General features: G+C 44.4%; 1 protein-coding gene and 1 non-coding gene across 3 annotated transcripts; both read left to right on the top strand.

The window, feature by feature from the left end:
* Positions 1–6,202: 6,202 nt before the first annotated feature.
* On the top strand, positions 6,203–15,210 carry EIF5 (eukaryotic translation initiation factor 5). Of its 2 annotated transcripts, XM_036842079.1 has the most exons (12): positions 6,203–6,475; positions 6,610–6,821; positions 7,881–8,160; positions 8,271–8,352; positions 8,650–8,822; positions 9,095–9,206; positions 10,544–10,686; positions 10,947–11,105; positions 11,456–11,617; positions 11,932–12,096; positions 12,417–12,551; positions 12,981–15,210. In XM_036842079.1, exons 3-12 carry the CDS (start codon positions 8,089–8,091, stop codon positions 13,068–13,070), a joined length of 1,293 nt encoding a protein of 430 aa, XP_036697974.1. In that variant the 5' UTR covers positions 6,203–6,475; positions 6,610–6,821; positions 7,881–8,088; the 3' UTR covers positions 13,071–15,210. The 2 variants fall into 2 exon arrangements, with proteins under 2 accessions (XP_036697974.1, XP_036697975.1); XM_036842080.1 differs by lacking the exons at positions 6,203–6,475; positions 6,610–6,821 and adding an exon at positions 7,053–7,296.
* On the top strand, positions 9,743–9,866 carry LOC118891541. The gene has a single exon (XR_005019099.1). It is a non-coding gene; the product is annotated as a small nucleolar RNA SNORA28 (small nucleolar RNA).
* Positions 15,211–24,511: the final 9,301 nt, after the last annotated feature.

The following is a 24,511-nucleotide window of genomic DNA, read 5'->3' on the forward strand; positions in this document are numbered from 1 at the left end:
TCATTGCGGTGACTTCTCTTGTTGCGGAGCACAGGCTCTAGGTGCACGGGCTTCAGTAGTTGTGGCGCACGGGCTTAGTTGCTCCATGGCATGTGGGATCTTCCTGGACCAGGGCTCGAACCCGTGTCCCCTGCATTGGCAGGCAGATTCTTAACAACTGCGTCACCAGGGAAATCCCATTTTTAGTTTTAGAAACAATGAGGCAATGAACTCTTTTTTTTTTTAATGTTTATTTATTTATTTATTTATTTATTTATTTTATTTTTGGCTGTGTCAGGTCTTAGTTGCGGCTCGCGAGATCTTCATTGCTGCACACAGGATCTTTTGTTGTGGTGCTCAGGCTTCTCTCTAGTTGTGGTGTGCAGGCTCCAGAGCACGTGGGCTCTGTAGTTGTGGCACGCAGGCTCTCAAGTTGTGGCTCACGTGCTCAGTAGTTGTGGCACACAGGTTTAGTTGCCCTGCAGCATGTGGGACCTTAGTTCCCCGACCAGGGACCGAACCTGCATCCCCTGCATTGGAAGGCAGATTCTTAAACACTGGACCACCAGGGAAGTCCCACAATGAACTTTTTGTTCTGTACATTTGCCATATTTCTGGAATATATACCTAGAAGTGGAATTTCTGGATTACAGATAGTCATTGCTAGAATAATCTCCAATGTCATTCAGTAGCTTTATACACTTATTGATGTCTTATAATAGTTTGTACTTTTCCATGATCTGGTCAACACCTGACAAAGCCAGAGTTTAAAATTCTGCTGATAGTTGGGCAAAGTGGACAGTCCATTTTAGTGAGACTGAATATTTTCTCCTATTTTTATTAGCCATTTAGATTTCTTCTCTTGTAAACCTACTGTTAGTATTCTCTGTCCATTTTTTCAATTTGGTTGTTTGGCTTTTTCTTATTGATTTGTAGAAGATTCTTTGTATATTTTGAATCCTTTCCTATCTCTTTAGACTGTGTGTGTGTATGTGTGTGTGTGTTATTATGTGTGTGTAACAGTCCATTGTTTTTGTTTATTTTGTGTATGGTGACTTTTACTGAACAGAATTAAAAATTTTAATATAGTAAAAAAGAAAAGAAAATGAGTGGCAAAAGGAAAATGTATCCTCAGCCCTCAGATCCCACCTCCTCACTGAAGTGTCTGAAGAAGAGCATTAGAGCCACTGAAATCCGACTAAAAGAGGAGAAGCAAACTGCTAGAATCTGGATGCACCAAGCAGCATAAGTAGTCCCTACAATGTGGGAAAAGCCCTAAAGCTGGGAGTAAGGACACCTGACCCCAACCTTGGGGTAAATCTTCTCTCCAAGGCTCGCTCTATCCATCCACCAGAGGAGGGGGTAACATGCATACTTGCCACCCCCCTGAGGTGTCAGGATGCCTATAAGAGAACTCAGGTGACAGGGCTCCGGCAGCAATGCAGTGTCATTGGGACCATTATCATAATTCTAATGGGCGTGGTCAGTATAACGCAAAGTCTTCCGACAGCCAGTCCCATAACTTCACCGTTAGGCCTGGTGACCACTGCTGCAATGCAGGCACGGGGCATCAATTTTGTTCTTCTTTACTTACTTTAATTCACAGACAGCCTGCCTGAATTACGGCATGTGGACTATCTCAAAAGAAAGCTACTGAGACCCTGGTGAGGGGAAAAGAGGTCCCTGGACTCCGAAGTCACACGGTCCCCTGGCTTTACGGCAAAGTGTTTCCTGGAACCAGCAGCACCTGCAGCACCTGGGAATCTGATAGGAATCTAAATTCTGGGCCCACCCAGACCTACTGAATCCCAGTCTGGGGAGGGCCCAGCAATCTATGTCTTTCTAAGCCCTCCGGGGATTCTAACGCTCACCCACATTTGAGAACCACTGGCTGAGGAAAACCAGGCCACGCACAGAGAAGCAGGATAGGCCCCCTGTAAGAAACACAGAGCCCAGAAGGTAACCATACATATTTGCTGTCAAAAACTAGACCTAGGGACTTCCCTGGCGGTCCAGTAGTTAAGACTCTATGCTTCCACTGCGACGGGCACGGGTTCGATCCCTGTCCCGGGAACTAAGATCCCACATGCCACAGGGTGAGGCCAAAAAAACCCAAAACACAAACAAAACAAAAACTAGACGTAGATGGCAAGTCTACCCAAAGTGGCAGCTGACTCAGCCGAGAATGTGCTTCCTGGGGCGTGGGGCTAGTGCTTGATTACAAGGCCTAGGCCACGGCCCATCCGCACTCAGTGAGCTAACTGGCTGGCACTGTGCCAGCCTCCCAGCTGAAGAGGCCAGTGTGTGACAGAGATGGGGACACGTTAATGTTCTCTCACAAAGGTTTGCAAATGGCTGTCAGGAATCAGAGCGGGAACCCAGGGTCTCAGCGGGAGAGCCAGCTGCAGGGCACTCCTGGGCCCCTTCCAGCCCTCTGAGCGCACACGCCTCGTAGGGCCACAACAGCACACTGCCACTAGAATCATGCAGGTGAGGGTCCAGTTCGGCACACACCCACCTTGCTTCCCTGAAGAAAGGACCTGCGGCGAGCCAGAAGCCACCAGTGTGGCCACTGTCCCATCCTGAGGTGTTGTGTGTGACCAGGACACCACCAGTTCAAGAGCAGGGCCTGCTCTCCGAGTCACCCACATTTTTCCATCATCTACTGAATCGATACCACTTTGCACTTTTTTCTCTCTTTCAAGGAATGACACATGAGAGACGCTGGTCAGAGTTATATACTTGGGAGGCAGAAGATGTCACATCTGTCCCCAGTGACACCTCGCCTGGATACCTCTTTTCCTCAGAGGCACCTGTCCCCTTTGCAACTGAAGGTCCCTAGTCCTCAGCCAAAGTTCAAATTCCTTGGTTCTGCTCAAGGATAAGTTTCCTGTCTGCCAGTTACTTACCCTAATGAGGAACATGCACAAGTGAACTGGCAACTACAGTGAAGCGCCGTGAATGCCAGCGGTTCGGGGTGGGGGTGGCGCCAGGCACAAAGGCAGGGAGACACCCGCCCAGAGGGTCAGCGATTCCGCGGAGCGGGACGAGGTTCACTTGGGTGTCCACCAGGAAGATATTGGCCACTGCTTGTTGACACATGGTCTCCCTGGGCAGGGCCTGCGATGTAGGCAGAGCCTATATTCTCGCTGCCTAGCAATTCAGAAATATTTACTGATATGGTGCACTAGATTACCATGGTTTAGGACACTAGTCCTCAACACAGCCAACACCCTTCACCACCTCTGTACTCACCAGATAACCTTCAGTTCCCTTCCAGCAGCTTCAAATGTTTGCCTATGCGTACACTTACAGGCTTGTGCTAGAAAGAGAACGGGGCATATCCCCTGTAGCCCATCCTCAAGTAGGGGAGACAGGAGCTTAAGTAACTAATAGCACGCAGCTTTAAAAGTATGCTAGAGGTCAGAGAGACCTGAGAGAGGGATGTCATAGAGGGAGGCCCATTACAGAGGGCAATGTCTTGGTCCCCTCAGTGGCCCTCAGCTCAGAAGCACAAGGTTCTCAGTCCACACAGACTTGATCTTGCTTATGGGGGCTAATTCATGCTAAAGAGACTCACAGACACCAGTAACTAAACAATCGTAAAGCCAATTTAATAACTTACCTTTTCGGTAGCTATTCATATCTGCCGTCCAGGACGTTGCCTGAAATGCGTTAATTCGGGCACTCATTCGACAAGGATTTCATAAGCACCAAGTACCCATTATTTAGCAAACTGTGAGCACCTGGTTGGGGGGAAATAACGCAGCCAAAGGTGATGGAGACCCAGAAATGGGAGGTGGAATTGTGCAATGAGCTTGGCGTCAAGCTAGTGTTCAAACGCGGTCAACTATTTACTAGACAGGTGACTTTGGGAAAATTACTTAACCTTCCTGAGTCTCTTTCCTCACCTGTAAAATGGGCATAACAACACTCCCTCACATGATTGTTAAAGAATTAAATGGGATTACACATGCAAATTGCCTAGTTTTATTTATGGTTATATTCATCTGGAGAGGCTGTGTCATACAATGGTTAAGGGAACAGACTTTGGGATCAGACAGATATGGGTTTAAATTCTAGCTCTACCACTTACTAGTGTATGATCTTGTGCAAGTTGCTTAATTTTTTCCGGAAGCCTCAGTTTGCTCATTTGTAAAATGGGAATAAAAATTCCTCATGGGGCAAAGAAGTAAATAAGGTAGTGTATTCAAAGGACTTAGAAAATCCTAGGTTATGAGAAGCATTCAACAAATGGTTATGTTTAAGAGTAGTTTTTAAACGTTGTCCGTGATTAGACACAATGAATGGTACACATACTAAAAATTGAAGTTAAAATTAGTACAAGCTTCTTTAAAGAAATTAAATATGGGGCCATCAAACATTACCCAAAAACGTGATCACTTTGTATTTAGTTGTTAAAAAAAAACTTTTCTGTGGAAGCAGGCCTCTAACCTCAGGTAGTTTCATGTCCATATTTTCAAGTTTCTAAAATAATGTCATTTGTGTGCAGCCATGCAAAAATTCAAAGTTTCAATACTGCTAAGTCAAGCCCCAGCGAGAACCAGAGAAGCACGTTTGGGATCTATCTTTCTAGTTTGTCTGACGGGAACCCTGCTACCCATAAAGCATTATGCATTTGGTTTAACGATTACACACCAACGTATACACTGTGTGATTACAACAAAAGCCCCTACAGCAATGAACAAATCACTTCTCTCAATTCTGGACCATCCCTTTGATTTATTCTCCCCACTGACAGCGTCAATTTTTTTTTAAATTAATTTATTTATTTCTGGCTGCATTGGGTCTTCGTTGCTGCGTGCAGGCTTTCTCTAGTTGCGGCGAGCTGGGGCTACTCTTCGTTGCGGTGCCCGGGCTTCTCATTGCAGTGGCTTCTCTTGTTGCGGAGCACGGGCTCTAGGCACGAGGGCTTCAGTAGTTGTGGCGCGCGGGCTCAGTATTGGTGGCTCGCGGGCTCTAGGCCGCAGGCTCAGTAGTTGTGGCAGTAGTTGTGGCGCACGGGCTTAATTGCCCCGCAGCATGTGGGATCTTCCTGGACCAGGGCTCGAACCCGTGTCCCCTGCATTGGCAGGCGGATTCCCAACCACGGCGCCACCAGGGAAGCCGACGCTGTCAATTTTTAAATGGTTTACAAAGCTTATAAAGCCATGGAAGAGTAATCTTCAACTTTGATAAAAATCAAAACATCTTTCAATTCTAACCTTGCAAATTCGAATGGTGTAAAACAAAGGTCAGCCCCTTATCCACCTCACCCTGTCCTCAGTAACATCGCTATTTCATCGAGATCCGGGAAACCACACTGCCGCCCAGGACACTGCTCCAACCGCTCAGTTATTTGGCTCTTGCTCTAGAGTCAAGTATGTTTTCACATTTCAGAGTGGACTCAGTGCATTTTTACAGTCGCAACCGAAATTTTACACAAAATATAAGTATCTGAAAGAACTGGCGAGTTTCTGTGATCACCTCAACAGAACTAAAATATGAGAGGCTCTTTGTAAATAGTAACTGTTTTCAAGAGAATACACTGGAATCTCGTTAGGAACACCTGCTTTCGGCTATCCTTTGCCCGGCAAGGAAGTCAATTTGTAAACACTGGAGAAGAGGATCCCACAAACGGTAACCTGATGTGAGGCTTATTTTCAGCAAAGTGACGGTGGAGCACGAGAACATGGAGGACACCCCCCCTACAGCCCCAAGATCGCAATCAGGAGGCCCCGGAGTTACGAACTAATTTGGTGTTCTCCTTTTTAGAAAACGGGTGGAAGTGAGCGACCAGCCAAGCTAGGCTTGCAGGCCGGGCACCGGGGAGGGAGCGAGGCGGGCGGTTTAGTCACGATCGCCGCGGCCACGCACACCTGAGCTTCGGACGATAAAAGGCGGCACCTGGGACGAAATACCCAGGCCCTCCAACCTTCGCCCTCTGCCCAGGCCTAGGGGAGTGGGGAGGAAAAGCAACTTCTTTCTCAAGACTCGACGACGGGCGTCCCCAAGGAACGGAAGGGGCAGAGAGAAACCCCCAAGAGTTCCCCCGCCCGGCGCGGGAACTCGTGCGGGAACGCGGCCTCGGGAGCCGCAACGCCGCGGCCGAGCAGGCGGCAGAGGGGGAGCCAACCGCCATCTTCCCCGAGCGCCCAAACCGACAAAGCGGGGGGCAGCGGCACAGCTTCACCGCCGCGGCCCGCCCACTCTCGCGAGACCGCGAAGGCCTCTGGGAAAAGCGGGGGAGGGGAAAGCGAGAGAAGGAAGCCGGGATGCGGGGCTAGAGGAGGGCCCAGGCGGCGAGCGGAGCCTCAGGAAGCAGAAGGGGCGGGGAAAGACGCGACTGACGCGGCATGCGGGCCAATGACGAGCGAGTTCGGGTGGACGGCCAGCCAATGGGCTGTGCGGCCTGGCGCAGGGGGCGGGCGCCGGGGCCGAGGGTAGCTTGAGCGCGGCGGCGGCGTTGTTCAGTCACAGGGAGAACATTCCAGAGGTGAGTCCGGTGGAGGGGCGGGAGCCCCGCGCCCCGTCCCCCGTTCTCCCCGCCCCCTCGACCACCGCGGGCCGCTGGCTGGCGGGGAAGGCACCCCGAGGCCCGCGGCTCACTGCGCCTTCTCTCCGCGCCAGGTCGCCAGGCCCCGGGCGCTGAAGGGTGTGGACCCCGGACGTCGCTGGGACAGCCCCTCCCCGCTGCTCGGCGGCGCCTGGCCCGGCCGCTGCTCGCTGCGCTGCCTCCGCCGCCTCCGCCGCCGCTTCTCGGACTCGGGTTCGCGCGCGCCTCACTTCATCCCAGTCCCGGGCGAGCAGCGTTGGGTTTATGTCTTTATTTGACGAAAACGGTGAGTCGGCGGGCCGGCGGGGAGATGGCGGCCGCACAAGATGGCGGCGCGCCGCGTGACCCGCGCGCGCGCGCGCGTGTGTGAGCGCGCGTGTGTGGCGCAGTTTGGGCGGGCGGGCGGGGCCGGGCGCCGCGTCCCCTCCTGTCCTCACACCGCCCCCCGCGCCTGCCTGTACCCCACCCCCACCCCGGCCTCGCGGGAGCGCGCCGCGCGGGCCCGCCGTCGCCCGGGGCTGACTCAGGCCTAATTGCTGCATTCCTGAGTCATCGCCGCGGCGGGGCGGGGGCGGCCGGGCCGGCGCCCCTCGGCCGGTTTCGTTTCCCCCGCCGGGCGGCGCACATGGCGGGGCTGCCGCGGGCGCCGGGGAAGCTGGCGACGTTGCGCCTCTGCCGCGCCCGGCTCGCGGGGGCCGCCGGCTCAGCCCTGACAGCCCCGGAGGGAACGACGGGCGCGGGGACGGGAGCGAAGGTTGCCGGTGCGTGTGCGTAGAGAACAGGAAGGGACAGGAGGTCGGGGCCGGGCGTCCGCGCACGCTCCGCTGCGTCCCGCGAGGCCGCGTTCCGTGGGTGTCGTCGGGGACGGGTGGCTCTGGAGTGGGCCCTGGCTGCCGAAGGCGCAGCTTGGCCGTGAAGAACGGTTGCACAGCCTTGCGTCGTCGAGGGATGTGTCACAAGTTTGTTGACAGCGCGGGTTGCGCTGGGGGGAGGAGAGGCCTGGGTTCGCTCCTCGGCGGTGGTTAAAACACGGCCCCTCGGCCGAAGCCCGCCGTCGACGTGGTGACTGACTGGTCGGATAAAAACCCAGAGCCGCTGAAGCGCCGTAGTTGGTTGTCGTTTCAGTCTGGTGTCTCCCAGAATCACATCTTCGTCCAAATGGAGGCCTTTTATGTTGCTGCAGGTGTCCCGTGTTACGTGAGTCTGTGAGCTGGTTTGTGCATAACACAGATGCTTTTAACGTTGGAGCCTTAGGCGTGATTAAACGGAACGGACAGGGAGGTGTCTTAATGCAGGCTTCGCGTTAAACGTGGGGGATTTGTTTGTTCTCTCTCCTCTTTTTCAGAGCTGTTGCGCAGCCATTGGTACCTGTATTGGGGAAACATAGCATACAAGCAAGAAGCTTACAGCCTCAGTGGCGAAAAATTTTTCATGTCAGAGACCGAGAACTCTTGCAGTCGTTTATGTCATCCCTTCTTCTCCAGACAGAGGATACCAAAAAGTTGCAATCAAAGATCTCTTCATCTTATTGATAAAGCCACTAATAAGCCAAAATGTCTGTCAACGTCAACCGCAGCGTGTCAGACCAGTTCTATCGCTACAAGATGCCCCGTTTGATTGCCAAGGTAATGTTCATCTTCATTTTAGTAGCAAGTCCTAAGCTTTTTTTCATAGATTATTGAAGATTGCTTCTCCCAGGGTAGACGCGCAAAATTAAACTTCTTACTTCCTTTAGGTTGAGGGCAAAGGAAATGGAATCAAGACAGTTATAGTCAACATGGTTGACGTAGCCAAAGCGCTTAATCGGCCTCCAACGTGTAAGTAATGCCTCTTGAAAGAAGTCTAAAGAGGCATTTTATTGACGTAAACGTGATAGTTTCTGGTCTGCAAAATCTTGCCTGGATTGTATGTTGATTAACTTCTGGGTCGAGTGGAAATTTGGGCTTAAAACTCATTGATGTGTTAGTTGTTACTGATACAAAAAACTATCTGGGCAACACATTTTTTGAACCTAGCAACTTAAAAATACAGAGTGATGTTTGTATAAATGAGGGTGAGCAGCCAAAGATTAATTTAGTTAACTCTAATGAATCAGAGTTTCTTCCCCCAAATAGATCCCACCAAATATTTTGGTTGTGAACTGGGAGCACAGACCCAGTTTGATGTTAAGAATGACCGTTACATTGTCAATGGATCTCATGAGGCGAATAAGCTGCAAGACATGTTGGATGGATTCATTAAAAAATTTGTTCTCTGTCCTGAGTGTGAGAATCCTGAAACGGATCTGGTGAGTGCCTGCCTTTGAGGTTTTTGTCAGTAAAAGAAAAAAGTGTATCTGTTTCTGTGATGTCAGCAAATTATGTTCCCGGGAAGGCAGAGCAAACATCAAATTTTGCAGGTATTTCCATACTGACTTCATGTTAAAAAAAAAAAAAAAACTTTTGATATTAGACTTGTGTTTTAGATGCCGTTTGATGGTTAGATGCTTTCATATTTTGTTCCTCACAGAATATTCATCATATATTATGGTTGACATATTTATCTTTGCTTTTTTGGCAGCATGTCAATCCAAAGAAACAAACAATAGGTAATTCTTGTAAAGCCTGTGGCTATCGAGGCATGCTTGACACCCATCATAAACTCTGCACATTCATTCTCAAAAACCCACCTGGTAAGTGCTTATGATAACTTCTAAAATCTTAGCATAAAGCACCTGATTGTTGGAAACAATGGAAGTTTCTTTGCTGCTGTAAAGCTGGAGTGAGGTTGACCTTTGAATACCTGCACAAGTGAATATTTGCCTATAACAATAGGTTCAGCCCTCTACATCTAAGGTTCAACCAACTGTGGATGGTGTGATACTGCAGTGTGTATTTATTGGGGGGGGGGGGACTCCATGTAAATGGACCTGTGCTGTTTAAACCTGTGTTGTCCAAAGGTCAACTGTTTAAGAAATTTCTAGTTATTGTGCCCTATTTTACTGAATTTAGAACTTTTTTGTTAAATGTACCGTTGTATGTATTGTTAAAGGTGAAGTACAGGCTGCCAATTAAACTCTACCACATTCTCGATTTTCAAGACCTGTCTTAGGATGTATGAAATACTGTAAAACAAATTGTGATGGGATCCTAGTAAAGGATTGACTTCTGGAAAACTTTTGTAAATGCGGGTCTTTGCTCATTAAGCTAAAGTGGTTTTAGAGCATGCAAGCAACACTCTGTGGCAGATGATCAAAACTCTGACACAATTTGAGCTTGCTATAGCAAGAAAGTCTAACCTATTCCGGTGTTCTCTTCTCTGTGAGACAAGCCGTTATATAGACTTAAACAGTGTTCCAGCTGTTGGCTAAAGTGCAGTTAAGAAATACCCTTGTTGGGGCTTCCCTGGTGGCGCAGTGGTTGAGAATCTGCCTGCCAATGCAGGGCACACGGGTTCGAGCCCTGGTCTGGGAAGATCCCACATGCCGCGGAGCAACTGGGCCCGTGAGCCACAATTACTGAGCCTGCGCGTCTGGAGCCTGTGCTCCGCAATGGGAGAGGCCGCGATAGAGGCCCGCGCACCGCGATGAAGAGTAGCCCCCGCTTGCCACAACTAGAGAAAGCCCTCGCACAGAAACGAAGACCCAACACAGCCAAAAATAAATAATAAATTAATTAATTTTTTAAAAATACCCTTGTTTAAGTTCATGAGGGATGGAAGGAGAGGGCCGTGAGTGCCACTTTAACTGCCTGGTCTTCTGAGGTACTACCACTCGGTCTTAATTTTACCCAATAGTTAATACCACTGATAGGTAGGGACATTCCATTCGCAGCTTGAGTTGCTTACCTATGAAATACAGTGGATGAATTTGATATGTGAATTCTTTTAGAATTATAGGTAGCATTTTGTGTGTGGTTTTCTGAGGGGAGGGTTTCAAAGCAAAAGGGCAAGATTTTAAATGTTCATGATGGGCGATAAAGTGTAATATAAGTTATGGTACTAAACTTTATTTTCTTTTTGTCCCTGTAGAGAATAGTGACAGTGGTACAGGAAAGAAAGAGAAGGAAAAGAAAAATAGAAAGGGCAAAGACAAGGAAAATGGCTCCGTGTCCAGCAGTGAGACACCACCACCACCGCCACCCCCCAATGAAATCAGTCCTCCGCATGCTGTGGTCAGTGCAAGGTTGATGGGTGTGGTGGGCACTAAAATTGTGTACACTGTGACCTTTGGCTGAGGTGAGCAGAAATGAACTGCTCTTCAGTGAACAATACATCAGTATATTGGGTTCCAGGTGCTATTCGTTGACTAAGCTAATGTGAACACAAGTTTAGTGGGAAGTTGATAATGTTAACTTGACTAGAAATCTGGGATTTCTTTTTATTACCTATAAGGTCTTTTTTTTTGGCCAAGCATTTTTGTTCTTAAAAACAGGAAGAAGAGGAAGATGATGATTGGGGGGAGGATACAACAGAGGAAGCTCAAAGGCGAAGAATGGACGAAATCAGTGACCACGCGAAAGTTTTAACCCTCAGTGATGATTTGGAAAGGACTGTTGAAGAGCGTGTCAATATCCTGTTTGATTTTGTTAAGGTAAGATACTTGCTTCAAGAGCAGTTAAACATTTTGTGATCACACTAAATCAGCTTCTACCCATCCTTGAGCTTTGTTAGATATTAGTTTAAGCTGGGTATTTGGCAGGTAGTTTGTTGTGTTTTTTTCTTGCTTGCTTTTGAAATACTCAAATACAAGTCTCACCTTTACTACTTCTATTCAGAAATTTTTTTGAGGGTGGTTCCGGGCACTGTCTTTGGCAGGTGTGTATTATTTAGAAGTCCTAGAACCTCCTTGAATTAGGGGAAGAGTTCATAAGAGCAGGGACTATGGTATCTCTAGAGCAAAATGTGCCTCCATCTCACTGAATTGCTTCCTTTTATTTGCAGAAAAAGAAAGAAGAGGGTGTTATTGACTCATCTGACAAAGAAATTGTAGCTGAAGCAGAAAGACTGGATGTAAAAGCCATGGGCCCTCTTGTTTTGACTGAAGTTCTTTTTAATGAGAAAATTAGAGAACAAATTAAGAAATACAGGCGCCATTTCTTACGAGTAAGCGAATCATTCTAGATTCATAAGATTTTACAGCTGTGTGACCTTGGAAATACTGATTTAACCTCGTTTATTTGTTCTGTCATCCTGAAAATGGAGATAATTGACCTACCTTAACAGGAATGGGAGTACCTGGGAAATGGTGTATGTAGTCCCTTACACGTGAAGTAGAGATCTTTAAGCATTGACGACTGCTGTAGGGCCATGGCTTTAAAGAACAATTCTAAGGCAATAAGTATATTTAGAACATATATTAGAATTGTCAACTTAGAACATCTAAGAAAGCTTGTTAATGCCGAGATATTTATTTGCAGTTTTGTCACAACAACAAAAAAGCTCAACGGTACCTTCTTCATGGCTTGGAGTGTGTGGTAGCAATGCATCAAGCTCAGCTCATCTCCAAGATTCCACATATCTTGAAGGAGATGTATGATGCAGACCTTTTGGAGGAAGAAGTCATCATTAGCTGGTCAGAAAAGGTGGGGAATATTTAAATGGCTCTTTAAGATTAGAAGTATTGGGGCTTTTTTGGAAGAAGTAGTTAACTACTAATACCTAGTCTTTACATGCTTGACTGGTATAACCTGTAGGGTGATTCTCATCATGGTAGCTTTCTAGTAAGGTTTCTAGAAAACCTTACACACTCTAATACTTTGTGCTGAATGCATTTATTCTGTTGAGGGGTCAAGATTAGGATGTGGCCCAGTCCCCTCAAAGAGATGGGTGTGGGCAATTATATAAATGACTTGCATTATTTTAAATTCCTTTAACTAAGAAAATCATGCTGAACACTTTTTAGGCCTCTAAGAAATATGTCTCAAAAGAACTTGCCAAAGAGATTCGTGTCAAAGCGGAACCTTTTATAAAATGGTTGAAGGAAGCAGAGGAAGAATCTTCCGGTGGCGAAGATGATGATGAAGATGAGAACATTGAGGTAAGCGCTGGGGAAATCGTTAAATACGGTGTTCGTGGTGGGTGTTTGAGAATTATAAAATGCCAGTATCGGGTAATGATACAGCCTCTTAACTTGGAAAGTAATCACATTAATAGAAAAGGTGCTGGAAATCTCTCCTACCCCCAGACATTGATTCCAAATAAACATTGTCTGAATTTCCAAAGGGAGAGTTTATTTAACCTCTTTATTTAACCTAAGTATAGGGGTGCTGATTGTCCATAAAAATAAGGTACTGTTAGGCTGTGGAGGGTTAACTTAGTTTTTACATACGCACAAATTTTCATGAAAAATAATGGCTGTCTCTGGGTAGTTTTTGTCCTTTGTTGACCATTGACTTATTACTGTTTTTATTTTATAAGGAGGTTTACTGGGATAAAGGTTTACCATCAAAAATCTTCGTTTTATCAGGTGGTGTATTCAAAGACTGCCAGTGTACCGAAAGTTGAAGCTGTGAAGTCTGACAACAAGGACGATGACATTGATATTGATGCCATTTAAAGGGGTGGGTGCAGCCCAGCTTAACAGTGTAATGCTGAGAATCTTTCTGCATCATCAGCCAGAAGTGCAACATGTATGTGCAAAAGCTAAAATGGCTTAATGTCATGCTACACTTTCTACTAAAAATGTATTGCTGTGGGTGGTCTGTATTTAAACCCAACAAGACATCTAGGGAGTCCATACACATATCAGTGAGCAGATGTAGTTTGCTTATTTACAGCATGTTTCTTTTTGAAAATTTAGTGGTGGACACATTTGGATCACATTTTTACAGTTATAAAAACAAAGATTTGATTTTGGTCGTTCTTCACATTTTTGGCTCTGATTGACTTAAGTAAGCTAAAATAATTGACTCCTTTAAAAAATGTTGCACCATCATTTAATCTGATAGGATTATTGGAGCCTGTTAGGTATTGTTAGGTGCTGAGACTGTAAAGAGGTCTCAGCAGAAGGTGAACATGAACTTACCAATACCTCACTCAGTCATTAAGAAATGTAGTACTTTCAAGTCTTTATTTCTAGTCCCTCAGATGGGCATCTGGTAATGCACATTCTTCCCATGCCAAGGTGGACGGATGATCAAATGACAGTGCAACGCCTTTATCTCACTGAGATGTTAAAATGACCCGAGTGTCCTATAAATAATTCTAAGAACAGGTTTTGAAACTTGAATTGGTTTTTTTTTTTTTTTTTCATCTATACTTGCCCCAAATTGTAGTCTTTGAAGTCATGTGCATTGCACGTTGGATGAGCCAGGGGAATTACTACATTAACATAAGCATTTTATTATGTGTATGTAGCTCTTGCTTTATACTGAGAGAAAACTGAAACTTTGGGGAGTGATTAGTAAGCTCTACGATTTTATTTGGGGGAAGCAGGAAAAGGTAAACTTAATCTCTAGCAAAAACTGAGCATAATTTTTCAGCATTTACTCTTGATTCAAATTACAATTTCAAAATATTTAGACATACTGTATCTTTTGTTCAGTGTGGATTTTTCCCTTGATAAACTGGTTCTTTGATGATTTCTGCATTTGGACACATAGCTTATACTTCTTTGGGTTTTTTGTTGCTATCTTGCCAAAATAAGTGTTAACTATATCTCAAATTCCCCCCACCCCCCAAAATGTCTTATTTTTTAAAAAAGCTAAAAGCATACTTCTGAGAGCCTATATTTTGGTGTAAGACTTGGGGTGTTTTTTATTTTCACAATGAATATTGTGAGATACCCGGGAAGTCTGTGATGATGGCAACTGAAAGCAGGTGACGAGGGCCTGACCCAGCCCATCCTGGGCTTTAGATTTGGAAATAACTTGCTTGTGATTTGCTTACCCAGTTTGCTGATGTAAACTCACTTGATAGAAGGGCTTATGATTACATCTGAGAAATCATCTTGAGGAAGCAAATTTACACAAAAAGTACACTGTGGGAATCAAAATGCATGGAGTGAATTTTTATTGGAGCACTGGCTTATATCATTCACCTCTTTGTGATCCATCTCACAGATTACAATGAGACCTTAACAAATGTATGTAAGTTTTTTTCACATTGAAATTATATAAACATTTGGTATAATAAAACCTTGTTAGCTTGATATTTTAAGAAATTAAACCCTGGCGGTCTTACTGGAGAGGTACAAATTGGTCTCCAGCTGCCTTTCTTGATAGATTTTGATGAGATTGAAGGAGAGCCATATACCTACCTGGAGGGAATGTGCTTTGTCGCACCAAAGAGAAGAGGTCTTTGCAAATTCATGTCTCACCTAGGTTTTAAATTTTTACCATTATCTGAAATTGTTTAGGGGGGATCAAGTTGCATTCAGCATACCCATTATCAAGCTAATGAGGTTCTGTTATAGAGGGTTTTTTTTCCCTTTTTCTTCCTTTTTTTTTTTTTTTTTTCTTTCCCCCTTAAATCTGAAGGAAAACTTTCAAGGCTTCTAAACACTAAAAAGAAAATTTTGGCTTAGACCACTGTTCAGTCTAGTGCCAAACTTTCAGTGGAATTCAAATCCACATAGTAAGGAGTTTATTCATAGCGGCTATCCTAATAGAGTGATCTTTCACTTTGCTGTATTCAACTGTCTTAAAACTTCCTGTTTGAAACAGCTATGTTACGTGATTAAAACAATGTTAAAATTATTTTTTGTCTCTGCTTTAATATTAACCTAAATTTTTGTTTTTAAAATTGAAGCAATGAAATCTCCTCTTTTTTGTAGCTGTTGCTTCAGATTCGTGTTGGATGTTTCCTTCTGCAGTTGCCCCCCTACTCACAGAACAGATGTGGCTCATTACAATGGCTTTCCTTAGATCTCATGTTCTTATTCTGTAACTCAAGTTGATTACAAACCGAAAAGGTCTGCTTTCATCTGGTTTCTTAAAATCTTGCCTAGGTGTTGATGAGGGACTTTAGATGTGTCAGGTATACAGTTAAATAACTGGCTATAGCCTTAGTTAAGAAAGGAATGTTTCTGAAGTTCTCTCTGAGGTTAATGAACTTGCAAGGTACTATTTGGGCTCCTGAAGGTTTGAGAGAGAATGGGCGTTCATCTAGTGAATTGCTACAGCTTCACCTGCCAGTATTGAGTAACCCCAAAATGCAAAAATTTTGCCCTATCTCTGCATTGTCAGTTTTGATGGTTTTTCAGATTCCAGCCTATTTGACCATTCCAAAGCTTCAAAGCGCTGTCGGTACCAGGAACAGTATTGCACTTGAATCTCTGCCCTCTCCAACTATCATGTGGTTTGTGTTCTGTCTTTCCTGAATGGACAGAGTCATGTTTACATCTTCTCTGTCCCCAGTACTCTGTATAGACCTTTACTCCTCCAAGAATGACACTCCATAAGACTTGCCAAAGTTGTCATGTCTGACCTGTGCACAGCCTCCAGAATTTGTCCCTTTGAGCCTTTGTAGGAGGTTGGGAGCTCAAGCATTGTGGCCACCTGTCTCGGTTCTATATTCCAGCCCTAGCCCAACAAAGAGGTCTTCAGAAAGATTGCTAGTTCTTCACAGCCGGAAAATTGAACCATTCCTATGTACTAGGATATGGCAATATCACAGAGAGGTTCTTTCCTCAGAACCGAAACCAGGACTTGTACATTGTTCTCAATGACTGGCATTCGGTTATGTGTTCTGTGAGTTAAAGGGGCGTATTCACCTGGGCTCTGGAGTCATCTAGGTTTTGGCAGGCCCTCTGTGTAAAACTGGAAGCCCATTTTTCTGTGTCTAATGGGGATGGTAATGCCTGTGTACAGCAATTAGAATACTGCAAGCAGGAGAGATAATGCCTGACTGGGGCAGCTAGGGAAAACTGCCCTGTGTGGAAGAGAGACAAAAGGGAAGAAGAGCTCATGCTGGTACCTCCAGACATTCAGAACAGGGGTTACAGTAGATTGAGAGCAGTGGGTAGTTGAAAGGGCTGTTATTTTTGGCTGGAGCAGTTGCAGGGTGGTACAGTTTTTGCCGCAAGCAGCCCTTAATGTGCAGTGATGTTCAGACCAGTCTAGAGCAGAGGCAGAGGGCAGGCCATGGCCCCACCTGGGACCCGTAACATAATGTAAATAGCAGCACGAACCAGCAGCCAGCCCAGCCTGAGAGAAGGATTGATGGGTGCAGGGCCAGTGTATGAGGCTGGGTTGAGTCTGGTCCCAGTGGTCCTCTAACATCCAGGGAAGGAATCCTTCCAAAGTACCCAGTGAGGTCAGTGGCATAAAGATTAGGTAACATGTACTTCACAAGGAAGGAACAAGTCCTGAGGAGGAGGAGACTGGCCTAAGGTTCCACAGCACACCCACATATAGCCCAGACCCCATGGCTTCTGCTGTGTAAACTTACACCTTGTCCCACCCTACAGTTTTCAGGTCCTGTTAAACTGGGAAGTACCTAGGGCAAGGATAAGGAGTAACTTTTTGGTCCTTAGGGTGGTTGGTGGAGGGAGGGCCAGATAGCAGCTCTCAGGGTCCAGGGTTGACTTGGGTGAAGCTCCAGACAGAATCTGAGGTGGGGTGCCAACCTCATGCACCCCATCTGTACTCCTGCCCCACGTCTCACACTTGCTCCAGCCTTGCCCCACCTTAAAGGAGCTCACAGACCAAAGCAGACACAGGGCAGAGGGGTGGAACTTCGGAGGAGGGAGGAAATGATTGGGGACTTGGGAGGAATGTCTTTGAGAAGAGGTAGCATTTCAAAGGAGAAGCAGGAATTTACCTGGGAGGAAGAAGTAGGGGAGCACATCTGGAAAGTAGAAGCTACTCCCTTTAGTTGAGTGCAGTGCACGTGGGGATGAGGCTGGAGGAGGTGGCAGGACTTACCTGCAAACTGAACCCTGGAGGACTGAATTTTCACAAGTTGCAGGAATGGAATTACATTTGTATCCTGCTGCCAGGAATGCTGAGCCACTGGGGGAATCGAGGAGGGCTGTTAATCCCATGGCTGACAAAGCCAGCAGCTGCCATGAGGGTGGAGTGGTCAGACAAGGATGCACTCTGGCCTGGGAATGTCAGGGTCCCCTGGCTGTCCTGAGGGCACAGACCCCTATCCCACAGGCAGCAGAATCTGAGCACCTAGGAGTGCTGGAACCTTCCCTGCAGACCAAGATCTGCCGTCTGGGGTTAGGGCAGCACCCTGGAGGGGATTCCAGGAGGTTCAGGGCCTGAGTGAACACAGGGTTTTTCTGTAATGACTTCCAAACTAGGAACAGTCCTCTGTAGTTGCAGGGTTGGATTCCTCAAAGAGCAAAGAAAAGCATTCTCAAATGTGATCACAGATCTTATGTGTTAGTCAAGTTCTTTTGGTGACAACTCATGGAGTCAGTTGGGAGGAAGGGTTTCCCAAGGATTCACATTATGACGGAATCATTGGGAGCCCCACTGCACAAACCTGGCCTTGAAAGGACCCAGAGACACCAGCAGGTCCAGCCTTGTGGACACAGGTTGTACCAGCTAGGACTCCAGGTGCCTGGGCAAGAAAGAACATTCCTCCAGGGCGCTTGCCCATATGTCTACTTCTCTCTAGGTTTCTCCAATTCTCTGTCCACTACTCGTGAACTTCCTGGCCCTGTGAAGCTACACGGAGCCTCCTCATGGCTTGGCTTTCTCATGCCCCCCCTGGGACCATCAAGCTTCTGTTCCTGCTGGTTAATGCTCAGTTCTCCAGACTTACCAGTTCAGATTCCTAAGAAGGCATGTCTGATAGGCTCCACTGGTCTTTCAACATTTCTATCAGGTTGATTTTTTTTCACTTCCAGCACCATGAGCTCCACTGGCAGCTCCAGTCAAATGTGGCCAAAGGTGGGGGGGGGGGGGCACCGCAGGGTGTTACAAGGGATTTGAAATGTGGCTGCCAAAGGCTGCCTCACAATAGGGATTTGTGATTGGAGCAAGAGAAACCCTGGCGCTTGGAAACATCTAGGACAGGGTGCTTTCACTGGAACCTATTTGCTGTGTAAAGGACATCTGCTCAGCAGCCTCCTTGTATAACCAGGCAGTCAAATAGCAAGTGGACTCTGCCCTTCTGTGAGCACCCAGCACTTCAGTTACCCTGTGTGGGAGGCAAGAGGACAGGACATGGACCCTGCTGAAGAGATCTTAGGGTCTAATAGGGGAGGCACGATTTGCCTTCAGGAAGCTACCGGAGGTTACCTGATAAAGAGGTGGCCTTGCACAGTTGTGGTTAGAATCTGTGTGAAAGGCTGTTAGTGAAGGTTTCCTGGGAGGATGCAGGGTGGACGAGTTCCTGAGTTAAATAATATTCTCTGGGCCACAGGGAGACCCAAATGCTGGAGCCAGATGCAGACTGAAGAGGAACATTTTGTGTGAAAGAAAAATCAGACTGTGGTGACCAGGCTATAGATACAACACAAGGGACGTCAAGGAACTAAAGATGTGGAGAAAGTCAAGAAGATGATGTCTGAACAAAATGTAAACGTCAATAAAGAGAAAACCTAAAAAGAAAACAAAAATAAACTATGGAGTTGAAAAGTACAATAACTGAAATGAAAAATTCACTAGAGGGATTCAAAGGCAGCCTTTAAACACAGAAGAATCAGTGAACTTAAAGATAGGACAAGGGAAGAATAGAAAAAAAAAAAAAGATTGAAGAAAAATGAACAGAACCTAAGTGACCTGTGGAACACCATGAAGAGGAACAACATATACATTGTGGGAGTCTCAGAAGGAGAAGAGAGAGAGGGAGAGAAAAGGGCAGGGAGAATATTTGAAGAAATAATGGCTGAAAACGTCCCGAAGTAAATGAATGAAGCTCCACGAACAACCAAGAGGCTTAACAAGTTCCAAGTAAAATAAACACAAAGAGACCCAGCAGAGACACATAATCAAATTTTCAAAAGGTAAGGAGAACTTGAAATCATCAAGAGAAGCAATTCATAACATACAGGGCCCCAATAACCTAGCAGGTTTCTCATCAGAAACCTTGGAGGTCCTGCAAGAAATGCTCAAGAGACTCCTGCAGGGTGAAATGAACGCTAGACAATAACTCAAAGCCATAAGAAAAAAGATCTCAATAAAGGTAAATACATGGAAAATTATAAAAGCTAGTATTATTGTAACATGGTTTGTAACTCAGTTTTCTACGTGATTTAAGAGAATAATACATTAAAGACAATCTAAGAGCTAGTATAACTTTTTGTGTTATCTTTTGGGACACTGCACTGTATAAAGATGTAATTTTGTGACATCAACAGATACGGGTAGGGATAGAGCTGTAAAGGAGCAGAGATTATGTTAGTGGAGAGCGTATAAATTCAAATCAGAGTGTTAAAACTTTAGGATGTTAAATGTAGTGCCCATGATGACTACAAAGAAAACAGCTCTAGAATATATACAAAAGGAAATGAGGACTTCCCTGGCGTTCCAGTAGTTAAGACTCCATGCTTCCAATGCAGGGGGTACGGGTTCGATCCCTGGTCGGGAAACGAAGATCCCACATGCCGCACCATGCAGCCAAAAAATAAAAAATTAATTTAAAAAAAAAAAAAGCATTTAACCTCAAAAAAAAAAAATCCACTAAATGCAAAAGACATCAGTAATGCAAGAAATGAAAGACAAAAAGCTATGAGGCGTGCAGAAAGAAAACAAATAGCACAATGACAGAAGTCCCTACTTAACAGTAATATTTTAAATGTAAATGGATTAAACTGCCCAATCAAAAGACAGAGATTGGCAGAATGGATAAAAACACATGACCCAACAACAAGCTGTCTACAGGAGACTCACTTGAGATTCAAACACAAATAGATTGAAAGTGAAAGGATGGAAAAAGATATTCCATGCAAATAGTAACCAGTAGAGATAGGGGTGGCTATACTAATATCAGACAAAATAGAGTTTAAATCAAAAGAGTTTACAAGAGACAAAGACACAATATGTTAATAAAAGTTTAAATGCATCAAGAAGATATAACAATTATAAATATTTACACACCTAATAACAGACCAGCAAAATATATGAAGGAAAAACTGACAGAATTGAAAGGAGAAATAGATGGTTCTACAGTAGTAGTTGGAGATTTTGATACCCCACTCTCAATAATGGATAAAACAACCAGACGGAAGGTAAGTAAGGAAATAGAGCACTTAATACGATAAACCAACTAAGTATAACAAATATACATAACACCCTGCCCAACAACAGCTATACACATTTTTCTCAAGTGCACATAGAACATTTTCCCCAATAAACCATATATTAGGACACAAATTGTCTTAATACATTTCAAAAGATATCATACAAAGTGTCTTCTCTGACCACAGTGGAATGAAGTTAGAAATCAACAACAGAAGTAAAACTAGGAGACAAAAATTGTAGAAATTAAGCAAAATTCTCTTACACAATTGATGGATCAAAGAAGAAATCAAAGGAAACTAGAAAACGCTTAGAGATGAATAATAATTTAAAAAAACAGGAATTCCCTGGTGGTCTAGTAGTTAGGGTTCTGCGCTTTCACTGCAGGGGGGCATGGGTTCGATCCCTGGTCGGGGAGCTAAGATCCTGCATGCCACATGGTGTGGCCAAAATAAATAAATAAAATAAACCACACACATCATACCAAAACTTAAGAGACACAGTAAAAGCAATGCTAAGAAGGAAATTTATAGCTATACGTGCTTATGTTAAAAAAAAAAATCTCAAATCAACAACCTAACAACAATTTAAGGGACTGTAAAAAGAACAAACTAAAAGCTAGTGGAAGGGAGGAAATAAAGACTAGAGCAGAGATAAACAAAATAGAGAATAGGAAAATAATAGAAAAAATAAATGAAGCCAAAAGTTTGTTCTTTGAAAACATCAGGAAAACTGACAGACTTTTAGCTGGATGGAATAAGAAAAAAGAAAAAAAAGTCTCAAATTACTAAAATCAGAAAAGAAAATGGGGAGATTACTATTGAGTCCATAGAAATAAAAAGGGTCATAAGTGCAGTATGCACAATTGTACACCAACAAATTGGATAAACTAGATAAAATGGACATTCCTAGAAACACAAACCCTGCCAAGACTAAATCACCAAGAAATAAAAACTAGTATAACTAGTAAGGAGATTGAATCAGAAATGTAAAATTTCCAGACAATAAAAGCCACAGACCTGATGGCTTTACTGGTTAGCTATCAAATATTTAAATAAGAATACAATCCTCAAACTTTTCCAAAAAAATTGAAGAGGGAACACTACCTAACTCATTCTACAAGGCCACCATAACCCTGATACCAAAGGCAGACAAAGACACTACAAGAAAACTATCTCTTATGTACATTGAAGCTAAAGTCCCCAATAAAGTACTAACAAACTAAGTTAGAAACATATTGAAAGGATTATACATCAGGCCTACGTGAGATTTCTTCCTGGAGTGAAATGATGCATCAACACAAAAATTGGTCAGTGTAATATACCATATTAACAGAATGAAGGAAAAATCTACATGATACATCTTGAGTAATGCAGAAAAAGCATTTGACAAAATTGAACACTTTTTCATGATAAAAACATGCAACAACTTGGAATAGAAGGAAACTACCTCAACATAATACAAGCTATAAATGAAAAGCTCACAGGGAACATCATACTCAATGGTGAAGGACGGAAAGGTTTTCCTCTAAGATCATGAACAAGGCAAGGATGTCTGCTTTCAACACTTCTATTCATCATAATACTGGAAGTTCTAGCCAGAGCATTTAGGTAAGAAAAAGAAAAAAAAGTATCCAAATAAGAAAGGAAGAAGTAAAACTATCTCTTTGTGCAGATGACCTGATCTTATATGTAGAAAACCGTAAGAATTCCACCAAAAAACCCAAAAAACTAAAACAAACCAAAAGGGCTTCCCTGGTGGCGAAGTGGTTAAGAATCTGCCTGCCAATGCAGGGGACATGGGGTCAAGCCCTGGTTGAGGAAGATCCCACATGCTGCGGAGCAACTAAGCCCGTGTGCCACAACTACTGAGCCGGTGCTCTAGAGCCCGTGAACCACAACTACTGAGCCCATGTGCCGCAACTACTGAAGCCCACACACCTAGAGCCTGTGCTCTGCAACTGCGACAAGAGAAGACACCGAAATGAGAAGCCGGCGCACTGCAATGAAGAGTTGTCCCCGCTCGCCTCAGCTAGAGAAAGCCCGCAAACAGCAACGAAGACCCAACGCAGCCAAAAATAAATAAATAAATAAATAAATGTTTTTAAAAACCAAAAAAACTCTTAGAACTAATAAATAAATTCAGCAAAGTAGCAGACTACAAAGTCAAACACAAAAATCTGTTGCATTTCTATACACTAACAATGAACAATCTGTAAAGGAAATAAAGAACAATTCCATTTACAGTATCATAAAAAAAAAACTTAGGAATTAACTTAACCAAGGAGATGAAAGACTTGTACAATGAAAACTACAAAGCATTGCTGAAAGTAATTAAAGAATACACAAATAAATGGAAACACATCCCATGTTCATGGATTGGAAGACTTAATATTGTTAAAATGTCAGTACTACCCAAAACAATTAGGGATATTTAGGATTGCATCCCAAAGTTAAAAAACTCATTCACATTTATACCATTTTAATTTCAATAGCATCCTCTACTCCTATCAAGCTTTTTTACCACCCCTTTCATTACTGCTGTTAGAAATTATATCTTTATGCATTGTGTGTCCAAAAACAGGTTAACAATTGTTTATGCATTAGCTTTTAAAATCACATGGAAGATAAAAAGTGGAGTTACAAACCAAAATTCCAACAATACTATATGTTTTTATAATTGCCTGTGCATTTACCTTTACCAGAGATCTTTATTTCTTCATATGGTTTTGAGGTACTGTCTAGTGTCCTTTCATTTCAGCCAGAAGGACTCCCTTTAACATTTCTTGGAAGGCTGATCTAGTGGTGATGAACTCTTTCAGCTTTTGTTTATCTAGGAATATCTTAATTCCGCCCTCATTTTTTTTTTTTTTTTTTTTTGCCTCACGGCATGTGGGATCTTTGTTCCCCAATCAGAGATCAAACCCACGCCCCCTGCATTGGAAGCACAGAGTCTTAACCACTGAACTGCCAGGGAAGTCCCCCACCCTCATTTTTTTTTTAAATTTTTTATTTTATTTTATTTATTTATGGCTGTGTTGGGTCTTCGTTTCTGTGCGAGGGCTTTCTCTAGTTGCGGCAAGTGGGGGCCACTCTTCATCGCGGTGCGCAGGCCTCTCACTATCGCGGCCTCTGTTGATGCGGAGCACAGGCTCCAGACGCGCAGGCTCAGTAATTGTGGCTCACGGGCCTAGTTGCTCCGCGGCATGTGGGATCTTCCGAGACCAGGGCTCGAACCCGTGTCCCCTGCATTGGCAGGCAGATTCTCAACCACTGCGCCACCAGGGAAGCCCCTATGGGGCCTAGTTGCTCCGCGGCATGTGGGATCTTCCCAGACCAGGGCTCGAACCCGTGTCCCCTGCATTGGCAGGCAGATTCTCAACCACTGCGCCACCAGGGAAGCCCCCACCCTCATTTTTGAAGGATAGTTTTCCCAGATACAGGATTCTTCACTGACAGTGTGGTTTTTTTTTTTTTTTTTCTTTCATCACTTTGGATATATCAACCCACTGCCTTCTGGCTTCTGAGGTTTCTGCTGAGAAATCTTAGTGGGCATTCCTATATGTGATGACTTGCTTCTCTTGCTGCTTTCAAGATTCTTTTTGTCTTTGTGTTTTGAAATTTTGAAAATAATATGTCTTGGTGAAGGTCTTCTTGAGTGTTTCCAATCATGTCTGTCATCAAAGTTGAGAAGTTTTCAGCCATTATTTCTTCAATTAATCCCTCTGCCCCCTTTTCTGTCTTTTTTTCCTTCTGAGACACCCACAATGCATATTTTGGTCCCTTAGGCTCCATTTACTCTTCTCCAATCTTTTTCTTTTTGTTCCTCAGACTCAATAATTTCCATTTTCCTATCTTCAGGG

The sequence above is a fragment of the Balaenoptera musculus genome, chromosome 2 (genome assembly GCF_009873245.2).
Source record: "Balaenoptera musculus isolate JJ_BM4_2016_0621 chromosome 2, mBalMus1.pri.v3, whole genome shotgun sequence".
Taxonomy (NCBI): Eukaryota; Metazoa; Chordata; class Mammalia; order Artiodactyla; family Balaenopteridae; genus Balaenoptera; species Balaenoptera musculus.

Coding starts and splice junctions, on each gene's coding strand:
- EIF5 (XM_036842079.1), top strand. CDS start 8,089: ATGTCTGTCAACGTCAACCGCAGCGTGTCAGACCAGTTCTATCGCTAC. Junction 9,207..10,543: donor CATTCTCAAAAACCCACCTG/GTAAGTGCTTAT, acceptor TTGTCCCTGTAG/AGAATAGTGACAGTGGTACA. Junction 11,618..11,931: donor ACAGGCGCCATTTCTTACGA/GTAAGCGAATCA, acceptor ATTTATTTGCAG/TTTTGTCACAACAACAAAAA.